General features: G+C 41.2%; 1 protein-coding gene across 1 annotated transcript; it reads right to left on the bottom strand.

Annotated features, from left to right (window-relative positions):
- Positions 1-5,832: 5,832 nt before the first annotated feature.
- PLA2G12A (phospholipase A2 group XIIA) lies at positions 5,833-11,917 on the bottom strand. The gene is made up of 4 exons (XM_063309963.1): positions 11,373-11,917; positions 9,663-9,739; positions 7,497-7,662; positions 5,833-6,436 (listed from the first exon to the last, which is right to left on the bottom strand). The coding sequence occupies exons 1-4, from the start codon at positions 11,590-11,592 to the stop codon at positions 6,318-6,320; spliced, it is 582 nt and encodes a 193-aa protein (XP_063166033.1). The 5' UTR covers positions 11,593-11,917; the 3' UTR covers positions 5,833-6,317.
- Between the last annotated feature and the right edge of the window lie 166 nt (positions 11,918-12,083).

Here is a 12,083-nt window from a genome sequence, read left to right as displayed (position 1 = left end):
CCTGTGGGTCATCCCCTAGTCATTCTGGGGATTCCTTGGTTGGTCCAACAAAACCCCTATATAAATTGGGTGCACCGGACTTTGACTTTTGGGGATGGTTTTTATCAAGCCCCTGGGGAGGAAGATGCTCCGGAGGCTGCAGTGGGGAGGGCGGCGGCAGCAACCCTGCATTTTGCTGTCACACCACTGGAGGGCTTGCCGGAGCAATACCAAGGCTTTGCGGATGTGTTTGGTGAGAAAGAAGTGGACCAACTCCCACCCCATCGAAAAACTGACTGTGTGATAGAGTTGGTCCCCGACGCTCAACTGCCCAAGCTGAAAATTTATGCCATGACTCAGAAGGAGCTGGCGGCGTTGAGGGAGTTTGTGGACAAGAACTTAGCCAGAGGTTTTATTGAACCAGCGAATTCGCCAGTAGGCGCCCCCGTCTTGTTTCGGGGAAAGAAGGATGGGACATTGAGACTTTGTACAGATTACCGCGGATTAAATGCGGTCTCGATATTAAATAAATATCCTCTTCTGTTAATAAAAGACATGTTAGCACATCTGACTAAGGGGAGAATCTTCTCTAAGCTGGATTTGCGGGAAGCCTATTTCCGCATCTGCATACGGGAGGGGGATGAATGGAAGACTGCTTTCAATTGTCCACTGGGTTATTTTCAGTATAAAGTTTTGCCTTTTGGATTGGCGGGGGCACCAGGGGTGTTCATGCAATTGATCAATGAAGTGTTACATGAACACTTCAAGGGTGTACTGGTCTATTTGAATGATGTTTTGATTTATACTGAAACTGAAGAGGAACATGAGCACTTGGTAAAACAGGTGCTTAGCAAACTGAGAAAGGCTGAGCTCTATGCCAAGCTTTCTAAGTGTGAATTTCATCAGACTCAGCTTGACTACCTGGGGTACAGGATCTCTGACAAGGGCATTGAGATGGATCCTGTGAAGATTCAAGCCATTTTGGGGTGGGAGCGCCTGCATACCAAAGTTTCCTTGGATTTTCCAACTATTACCGCCAATTCATCCAGAGGTTCGCAGAAATTGCGTTGCCTCTTACTGACTTCTTATGTACCAAGGGGTTGGGGGACACACGCAAGGTGAAGAACCTGGGGGCATTGCTAAATTGGACAACTGACTGCCAGGTAGCTTTTGACAAACTCAAAGGCCTGTTCGCTGCTGAACCCATTCTTCAACACCCTGATCCCACTAAACCCTTTGTGGTTCAAGTGGATGCTTCTGATTTTTCAATTGGAGCGCTCTTGCTCCAAGCGGATGCTGCCAACCGCCTGAAGCCATGTGCGTATCTGTCCTGGAAATTTTCCGAGACGGAAAGGCGGTGGCATGTTTGGGAAAAGGAAGCTTTTGCTGTCAAGGCGGCTTTGGAGGCATGGCACCACCTTTTAGAGGGGGCTAAATGTCCTTTTGAGGTTTGGACTGACCATAAAAATTTGGAAGCGCTCAGCGCACCCCGGAAGCTTAGTCCTAAACAGATCCGCTGGGCTCAATTTTTTAGTCGCTTTGACTTTAAATTGAAATTCATTCCAGGCAAGAAAAACTTCCTGGCTGATGCGCTTTCCCGCCTACCCCAGGATGCGGTCCAGGTACCTGACATTGTGGGTACGGTGTGGACAGAACCCCAATTGGGTTTGCAGGCTGTCACACGCAGTCAAACTCGTGCGCAGCTGCCTCCTGCTTCAGTTTCACCGGCTGGGGGGAGGACTCCAGTGCCCTCTCAATTGCAACAACAGTTTCTGCAAGAGGTGAAATCTGATACTTGGTTGCAGGCGAACAGAGACAACGTTACATTTGACAAAGGGTTAGCTTGGAAGCAAAACCACCTCTATGTGCCTGACACTTTGCGAAGGGAAATTTTAAATAGATCTCATTATGATAAGGTGGCTGGCCATTTCGGGTTTGTCAAAACGTTGCACCTGGTAGAGTGCCAGTTTTGGTGGCCCACCTTGAGACGTGATGTAAAAAGTTATGTTGCTTCTTGTCCTGTCTGTGCCATGTCAAAACGGAAAGGGGGGAAGCCGCACGGGCTGCTGCAGCCGGTTGCCAGCCCCTCCCGGCCTTGGGAGGAGGTGTCTATGGATTTCATTGTGGATTTGCCTCCGAGTCAGAGAAAGACTGTGATTTGGGTGGTAAAGGACTACTTTTCCAAGCAAGCCCATATCATTCCATGTGCTTCTATTCCGTCTGCTCCGCAATTGGCCCTTTTTCTAATCCACATCTACCGGATCCACGGTAGCCCCTCTCGCTTGGTCACGGACCGCGGGACACAGTTCACTTCCCAATTTTGGAAGTCATTTTTGAAGCTGGTGGGCACCAAGCAGGCGTTGTCCACTGCGTCGCATCCAGAGACTGACGGATCTACGGAGGTTCTCAATTCGACCCTGGAGCAATTTTTGAGGGCATTTGTCAACTATTAACAGGATAATTGGGTTGATCTGCTGCCTTTTGCTGAGGTGGCTTATAACAATGCTGTTCATCAGAGCACAGGGCATACCCCTTTTCATGTTATTTTTGGGTGGGATTTTGTCCCCATCCCTGAGTTGCCCCAACCCCCCACGCAGCCCTGCTCTCCTTCTGATTGGGCTGCTCAGCTAGCTGATTCCTGGCCGGTAATTCAGCAGGCTTTGGCTGATGCCCAGTCTGCTTATAAGCTGCATGCCGATAAGCAGCGAGCCCTTCAACCTGATTTTAAAGTTGGGGAACAGGTCTACCTTTCCACTAAGTTCATAAAGTCCCCACAGTCCTCAAAAAAGTTGGCTCCTAAGTTTGTGGGTCCTTTCCCCATTGTGGGAATCATGAACCCTGTCACATTTAAACTGGGTTTGCCTCACAATCTGAGACGTTTGCATCCTGTTTTTCATTGCAGCTTGCTCAAGCCTGTCAGCCACTCCGATCATTGGCACCCGCAGCCTCCACCTCCTGCTCCGATCATGATTGACGGACAGCAACATTTTGAGGTGAAGGAGGTCCTTGATTCTTGCAGGAATCATGGCTCCCTGCAATACCTGATTCGTTGGAAGCACTTCCCCCACCCTGAATGGGTGCCTGCCCGTGATGTTCAATCTCCTGTTTTAGTTAGACGCTTTCATCTCGCTTATCCTCCAAAACCTGCTCCTTAGTTTTTCGGGGTTTTTTGGGGGGGCGGTATGTCATGTTCATTGTTCCAATGTTACCGCTGCATCGTAACGTTTCGCATGTCATTTGGCTGATGCGTGTTTTGTTTGGGAGGGGAGGAGGATTCTGTCCCATGGGATTGTTATGTTTGCAGCTGGATTGGAATGTGTTTGGGTTATCTCGTGTGTTCAAGGTTTCTTTCCCAGGACATCAGCGGAAACGGTTACCAGCACCTGGGGGGAGGGAGTTTGAAATGGCCAGGCGAGGGGAGGGATTACGTTTGTGACAAGGGTTTTTAGTTTGTATTTGGCGCGCTTTTGCTCATTCTCAGCTTTCTCTGTATTTGCATACTATTCTTTAATAAATCAGATATCATTAAGTTCCTGCTTGTGAGTCTGAGTCTATTAGGGTAGGCAATCATTACACCACATAGAAAATAGATTCCAACGGAGAAAAAAACTTTTGCTGTGTTTATTGATCTATCATCGGCTTATGACACAGTGTGGAGAGAAGGGATGATCTTAAAATTCTTATGTATCGTGCCCTGTAAGAAAACAGCTACCCTACTCAGCAACATGCTCTCAGACAGATACATCAAAGTGCATCTGGATGGACTTCCCACCATGGAAACTCGGACAGCAATTAGTCAGAGAAGACTTTGACATTGAGACAGCATGGCGCCAGGAGTGGGCAACTTCTAATCCAGACCTGTTTAACTTAGTGTCTGATCCAGCACAACACCCCTATGGCTTTGATCTCCCAAGGAAAAACTGGACAGTGCTTAACCAGATTTGTACTAATCATGGCAGGTGCCAATATTGGAAACAAAAATGGGGGCTGGTAGATAATTCTGTGACTGAGGGAATCTCCCACAAACTTTACATCACGTTGCGATGGAATGCCCCCTCAGAAGGTTCCCTGGCTCCCTGAAAGAACTACATCATCTTAAGTGCACTGCTGTCCAATGGCTAAACGATCTAGGTATTTGGCCATGGGCTTAGCCACTCTAGAAACTGCTGATACATAACTTAATTCTATTTATAATTTTACTCATTATTCGTATTGCATGTTTTTAAAATAAGCTACTGTTCCAATGTTTTATATTTTATGCACATTTTATATATTGTTCTGTGAACTTTTATGCAATAATGCTATATTCTGCTATGCCATATGAAATAAATAAATAAACCCCCATTACATTGACCAGTCCCACCTGGTCAGGCATGTTACGAACCCCGTCCATGAGAGACTGTTGATTAGCAGGGCCCAGGAAGAGAGCCTTCTCTGCCACGGCCCCCACCCTGTGGGACAAACTTCCACCACAGGTGAGGCAGGATCCCATTGTCCTGGCCTGCCGGAAAGGGGTGAGGACCTGGCTCTGCCATCTCATTTGGGGTGGGGGGGAGGAGGGGTAATCAATCCAGGGGGTGGTTAGCGCCCTGAAGAGGCCCCCGTGAATTACATGAATTTAAATTAAGAACTTTTAATATCTCCATCTCGGATTTTATATTTTACATTTATATTTTTTAAAGAAATACTGTTTTTTATTGTATTTTAATCTGTATTTATTTTTAGCTTTATTGTAAACTGCCCAGAGTTGCTCTTTGAGATGGGCAGTGATGAAATTCAAAATATAAATAAATATAAATAAATAAATACAGAAGTGGAAGGTAATAAAAGTAAAAGCTTATCAAGTGAATCCTGTAAGTTTTTCTTCTAGTAGTTACTGTCTTACCTTTTGCTGATGGAAAAATTACATGACATATATTCAATTTCACATGTTTAATTTTTGTCTTTCTAAACGATAGTTTTATTTCACACATATTCACTTTTTAAAAGTCAATTTTGTTAATAAAGGCACCAGAAGAAAATACACCAAAGACCATTTTTCAAGTAATATCAAATAATTCAGCAGTTTTTTTAATGTGTTGATACTCAAATACTTGAGGCAGAATTTGACTCAGTCATTATTTGTAGAAACTTTGGGAAAGAGAACTAAATAAAACTTTGATGCCAAAAAGACAATGAAATTATTAAAACCCATGAAAATGAGTCCTTGCGGTTGTCAAAGTAATTCATAACCATAAGAAAGAATGATAAATTAGTCTTAAAATTAAATTTTGAAATATCCCACAATAAAAGGGACATAATAGTTAAACAGTATGCTCAGTAAAGGACAAATACTTTGTTCATGTCAATAATTCTCTGGTCTTGCAATTCATGAAAGGTATTTCTTTTCAATAGAACATATTTTTAAAAATAGTTAACATTATATTTTGTTTTCAGAGAATTACAATACCCTTGGAGAACTGGAAAACAGTTGTTTTATGGTAGATTCCCTGATCAAAGGTTTCACAGAAACCCTTATCAGGACATCTCCCATTGTGTCATTCTCACAGGTTGTAGGATGGGAAGGAGATGGAAGGGGGTATGTTAAGTTGGAATGTAAGAGGTTGTTTTGGCTATAAGCACATCAAGGACAGGTTGAGATACGGTAGAAATACCATCTGGTTGGGAGGGGGAGTGACACGTTTTGTGGGAAAGGGAACTTGCTAAGGGAATGTAGTTTTAAGTAGGTTTTTGGCAGGAAGTCTTTATACGCAGCTTGCCTTCTGTACCGTTCCTTACGCTTCAATAAACCAGTTCAAAGAACTCCAGTTTCTTGACTGTGTGCGCGAATGCTTGAATGAGCAGGTGCTGACAGGTAGGGACAAATATGATTACACGCATCATAGAATGTCAATATGCAAATGACTGAATGTTGTCAGTCATATTTTTTAAAGTCTTCCAAATATTTGGTTTTGCCTTTTTAGGTATTTTTCTTCTATAAGAAAAATCAGACCCAGAAGAGATATTGATCGACTGTGATCCCAAGGATTGACCTAGTTTTTTTTCTTCATCCCATGCCGTCTTCGATATCCACTTCCTTCAGTTTAGAGCAGCGTTCATTGACAATCCTATCTACTTAAGGCAGTTGCCAAAATATCCATTTCATCTCTAAAAGAGGTGCACAACAGATCCTTATAGAGTAAGAATGCATACATAGCTGATGAAATGAAGAAGTGCTATATAAAAATATACAAATTAGTGTCTTCTCCTGGTGAGTAGACAATCCATTTGCATGTTCAGTTGTATCTTTAGGACAGTTTTGTAACAACAAAGGGCTCTATCACTTCAGACAAATCTTGTTACAGATCTCTTTTGACTTCATACTGGCACATGCATGCAGCTCTCTGACTGTCAAGATATGGCTTGCATCCAAGATGTATGACTGCATCAAACACTAGTTGCACCGTAGATTCACAAGCTGCAAGATAGGGGAAAATATTTAATAGTACCATAAAGAAAAGCTGTCATCTGCTGGAGGAGGAAAGATAAATAAACCATAGTGCCATCATAGCTTTGGGCAATGGGTGAATCAAATCACAATTAATGCTATATCCTTTCCCCAAATGAAAGTTGCAGGAATTAACCTACAAACAAGGCTTAGAATTAGAACTGGCAGTTTTTACAAGAAGCTTGCTAGCCATGCATCATATATCTTATTATTTTATTGGTGTGACTTTGGGAATTATTTTGGAGCAGCTAAATGATGTACAATGTCTTCTATATTACTTTAATGTAAAAAAAATGTAATATCATCTTGTATCACTGCTTTCTTGGTAGACTTTATCCAGATAGCTAAGGTGGGGGGAATAAATAATTCAAGAGTATAGATATGCAATCTGAAGAGTGATGCAAACAGCTAATTTCCCTAATTAGGAAATTAAAAGGAATTAAATGTTAAACACAATATTAATGCATGTATTAATACATATGTATATGTATGTACAACCATTAATATATATTAATTACTCCTACAATACCAATAAATTATAATCACACATATGTTTATGAAGCTACACAATGATTTTTTAAATAGCAAAAGGCACCAAAATAAAAATTTGGACATTTTCTTCTCTCCTTAATATTTAGTTTTAAATCTCCCTCCTCTTCCTTGCATAACATTCTTTTAAAATCCACAATTTATTCAAAGGAAGTGAAGAGAGAAAATTTAAACAGAAAGACAATTAGTTTAGCCTATAAATAAGTTAATCCTGAAAACTAAGTGTATAGTGTAATCTAAAGAATTTTTATACAAAAATTGAGTGATTCTGACTATATTATTTATTCAAACATGTTTTCTTTTAAATAGCTGCACAGAAGTATATAGCAATGGGTTTGAAGATGTAGAAGAACCAAGTGGCAGATAATGCAATCAGATTAATCTGTACTCTCTGGTTTAAATCTCTGTTTAGTTCTGCTCACATTACTGTATATAAACTTAGTAAATCTCTATCACACCCTATTTCTCAAGACTGGCTTACCTTGCACAGACTCAGGTATTCCTAATGTCTTCTGCACATCTCTACAGATCTTTGAAAGACAATATTGAAACTGCTCATCACAATCATGTTTTTGGCTGCCACAGGTTTCATAACATCGGTCATGTTGATTGCAGCATTTTGTCATTGAAGGAATGCCAATGTCAAACTGATAAGTAAGTTCTAGTGATTAGCATCTTGAGAGTTAAATGTCAACCGCTTCAAGCCCATAAAATTAAGAAACTGTCTCTTTTGAAGGAGCCCCAAGAATGGATGAAAGGTGATGGGATTGCTGCAATGTATTGATTAAAAAATAAGAAAATAATCCTCTAAACAATAAATAAATGTCTTAATGAAAAGAGGGCAATCTGTAGGATGAGGGACAACAGCGCAGTAATGCCAAACAACTGGCAGATTTTTCAAGTTTTTGCATTGATTTGAAGAGATGGGGGAACAGGTGGCAGTTGAAGTGCAGTAAGTCGATTTGAAGCTTCACACTCCTAATGTCTTTGGTCTCCTACATCAGCAGGAAATTGCACTACTGATACTTTGCAATTTGATGCCAAATATTGGTAGTACATTTCCAGGGTAGCGGGGAAAGACATTCTGTGGGGCCATAAAATAAATAATAACTTAGTAACAAAACCAAATGAATGAGAAATGAAAATCTTAAAAATCATAAAAGTTGGATGAAATCTTAATAGACTTATGAGAGAAACCAAATTACAGAACAATGGAAGTCTGATTTAGTAAACCTTGGTGCAATGGACTTCATACACAAGGGTCAAAATTCTCACTGTATTTATATCATTTGTGTAAAGATGCCATTATGAAAATGATGCAAAATGAAGTCATTATGCAAGTGACAGAATGCAAATTATGGATATGAAATGATTTGCATAATGACATTGTCATGGATGGCAAACTCTCCAGTTTAAAGGATAATCAAGAATAAAACCCACCCCACCTCAAATTGGTCTGTTTCACTGAAGTTTCATTGAACTTATATGAGCCCCCAAAATTGTACTGTACAATTTGTACAGAATTGATTGGTTTACTGTATTATACCTCAAAACAAGTTATTCTCTGGTGCTACAATTGTCTATTACTCAAAAGTAGGAAAAAGCCTACTTTACTTCAGAGCTTGAGGAAGTTAAATATACCATGATAGATAAAGAATATTTTCACAAGACACCAAGAAATATTAGAGTCAGAGGTAACATGATGTTGCATTTATGATTTGGTGTGCTGGGTGACTCAGAAAACTTTGGGTAAATGAGTCATACAAAGAAAATCCTACATGTTTAAGCTGTGAAAATTGATAGCAAGAGGCTTATCGTTAGTTTTCTAAACATTGCAAAAATTAAATGCTTGGATGCCAAGAAGAAGAAACAGCCTACTCTCTATAGAAGTACATTTACTGAAATTTAACTCAGATATATGCTGTTTTAGCATGGTCGCTTTCTTTGAAGCATACATTCAATCAGTGTGCAGGAGACAGTCTTTAATTAGATTAGTGTTTCTCAGCCTTGGCGACTTCAAGATGTGTGGACTTCAACTCCCAGAATTCCCCAACCAGCAAGGCTGGCTGGGAAATTCTGGGAATTGAAGTCCACACATCTTGAAGTCGCCAAGGCTGAGAAACACTTAATTAGACACTAGTGGCATGCACAAAATGGAACCTGGAAAAAAAAATCATATTCCAGATATTCTGCTGAACTGCTCTGGATCAGCCACAGTACAGGAGAACCAAAACTCAGAAAGCTTTGGTTATTCTGGACCTGGATGAAACAAATTTGGATAGGGAGAGTAGGACAACACTTTGTCCCTGTTTTCCTGTTCTTCACATAATAGCCTATCTCATCACTCATTCACTCCCCATCTTCCCAGTTCTTTCCCTCCTGCTCTGTCATTGCTGAAGTACCAGAGTGGCATATCCCACTTGCCCAAGCAGCCCCAATCTTCCCTCCCTCACCTCAGCTGCCAACACCTTTGACTTTTCCCCTGTTCCCCACAACCGCCACTTCTGCCTGGAACAAAACAATATCATTTTGGTTTACGCACAGGCCAAAACATCCAAAATGTGTGTTTGGGCATAGTCCACCCGTGGTTCTGTGAATGGACCAGTTTGTACATGGAGCATTTTGCACACATTTCTTAGCAACTTACATGAACTCCAAAGAGTGGAGAACCACATCCATTGGGTGGTGAAGGTTTATAGCCATAGCGAGGTAAAGATTTATATCCTGTAAAATATTAAACACTTAGAATACATAAAATGCTTCTGTTTTTTCCAGATTCACTCAAGACAAGAGTAATAAATTATTAATCTATTATTATAGATATATGAACATTTATTTATTAGTTATATATCACAATTTTATTTCAGGAACTTAAGGTAATGTACATAGCACTTTCTCCTCCAAACTTTCCCCCTTAACAACTACCTTGTGAAGTACTTGGGTTGAGATGAAAGGCAGCTACCAAGTCATCCCGAGCTTACACTGGGTCTGGATTTGAACCGGTGTCCCCTAGTTCCACACCCATTCCACTTCTTCATCTATTGTCTCAGTTGTCTGAATTTAACAAGATAATCTAGTCTTATTTTAATCATATAAAAATGATAAGCTAAGCAACTTAATCTCATAACACTGTATACTTCTGTTCAGAAATCACACCCTATGAGTTGAGTGAGCTTACCAGGTCAATGAATATAAAACTGCAATGCATTTCTCAAAGAGTGAAGATCAATTGGATCACTGATGTCTATGGAGTTATCTTCTGATAATTGTTTTTGAAGTGCTGCACTGGGTACTCATTATAAAATTAAAATGCCAGTCAGTTTATTTTTTCCAGATAATTCAATTTGGGCAAGTTAATACAATTCCATTAGTTTACTTTAGATTCATTCTAAAGTATATACAGAAGTTCATCTCTAACCACTTGCCCAGCCTCCCCTAATGATACTGGACTTAACATTAAGGTTGTGAAGGCCTCAATAAGGTCAAAGAATTAAAGCAATAAAGATGTTAAAACTGGGTTTCAGTGAGATAAACTAACCTTTCAGTACTGTTGAAGGAAGAATGGGTTATCTTTCACATCCATTTCCAAATTTTCTAATCTGTTTAACAGAATTGATGCCTACACAAATAATCCCTTCTTCCTTCTGCAGTATAATCTTTGGCATTTTCACAAGATAAAATGAACTGAAAACATTTGAGATCATGATAAAATATGACAATAGCTATGTTGTATGCAGTAAGGAGAAAGGACTACAGTACACTAATTGTTATTGCCAGTATTTTAAAATTAAATATTTTGAGCATCCCTGAAAGTACAAATACAAGACTTTAATCCTGTAACACCATGTTTCTCAACCTTGGCCGCTTTAAGCTGTGTGGACTTCAACTCCCTGAATTCCCCAGCCAGCATGGGGAATCCTATTTACATGGGATTAAGTTCCACTAAATTTAGTAGATTTATGAAATAGTCAAGTATAGGATTATTTATTTATTTATATTTCAAATTTCATCATCGCCCATCTCCCTCAAAAGAACATCCTCCAGTTCAACATCATTACTGTTCACATCTCTCTGTCAACTGCAACCTCTAGACACTTTCTGGTTTGAATGGATATGTTTATTACATTTATACCCTAATTTTTTTCCTCTGTTACGAAACTGGCTGGGATGCTCACTGATCAAACCTCAGATTTGGCTGGCTTTAGCAAAAACAATTTATGACCATGTGTTTTCATTCCATTCTCTTGGCCTGCCTTTGAATGGAAAAAAAATAAATTTAAATTCATAAAACATTTTTGGCTTTATAATAAACAGTCAAACATACACGCGCGCATAATTCTTCTAATATTATTATTACCATCACTGCATTTATACTGACAGAGCCCGTCCTCTCCTCCCAGGAGATCCAGAGCAGCATTTAGATAAGTATTGATCTTATGAACGCCATTTCTGATGGTCTTCAATGTCATCTCCCAGTCCGGAGTTTCAGGCTCCCGGCACCGGCCCGGCTCTGGCAGCATCGCGAGTAAGCTCCCGGTCACGAGCAGCGGCCACAGGACCGCTCGCCTTACCGTCATCTCCGAAAGCCCGCGGGCTGGAGTTCTAGAACTCCCACGCGTGAAAGCTCCAGGCGCTGTGGGTTCTGGAACTCTGGGCACAGCAGGGTTCGAAAAGTTCCGGGAAACGCGAAAGCTGGATCGCTCTACCTGCCAGCGGCCAGCTCATTACGGGCACACCGCCTCCGTCTCTCCCCCTCACCCACGCGGATAGCGGCCGCTCAGATCGCACCTCGCACCTCGCACTTCTAGTCAGCCGAGGCCGGGGGACGTCCACCATGCCGCAAAAACCTTTCGCTATCTGTTTCCACAACACCGTCCGCCCGCCCGCCCAGCCCCGGGACCGTCAGGGCGGAAGGAAAAAAAGGGGGCGTTGCCAGTCTTTTGGAAAGCGGAAAAAGAAGTCGTGGCGCAAAGAGTCAGGCGGAGCGGTGGCTACGGCTCTCTGAGAAGCGCTTTAGGGCAGATTTCCTCCGAGGGCCTTAAAGAGACGGAAGCAGCTTTCTCTGGCG

The sequence above is a fragment of the Candoia aspera genome, chromosome 8 (assembly GCF_035149785.1).
Source record: "Candoia aspera isolate rCanAsp1 chromosome 8, rCanAsp1.hap2, whole genome shotgun sequence".
In the NCBI taxonomy this organism is placed as follows: domain Eukaryota; kingdom Metazoa; phylum Chordata; class Lepidosauria; order Squamata; family Boidae; genus Candoia; species Candoia aspera.
The sequence above is the reverse complement of the archived record's forward strand: the minus strand, read 5'-3'. Positions and strand labels throughout refer to the sequence as shown.

Bases quoted from the DNA above. Each gene is read 5' to 3' on its own strand.
- PLA2G12A (XM_063309963.1), bottom strand. From the start codon at position 11,592: ATGACGGTAAGGCGAGCGGTCCTGTGGCCGCTGCTCGTGACCGGGAGC. The intron at 9,740-11,372 runs GTAATAATAATA...AATATTTTACAG, and splicing joins TCAGTATAAATGCAGTGATG to GATATAAATCTTTACCTCGC. The intron at 6,437-7,496 runs GTAAGCCAGTCT...CCTATCTTGCAG, and splicing joins AATACCTGAGTCTGTGCAAG to CTTGTGAATCTACGGTGCAA.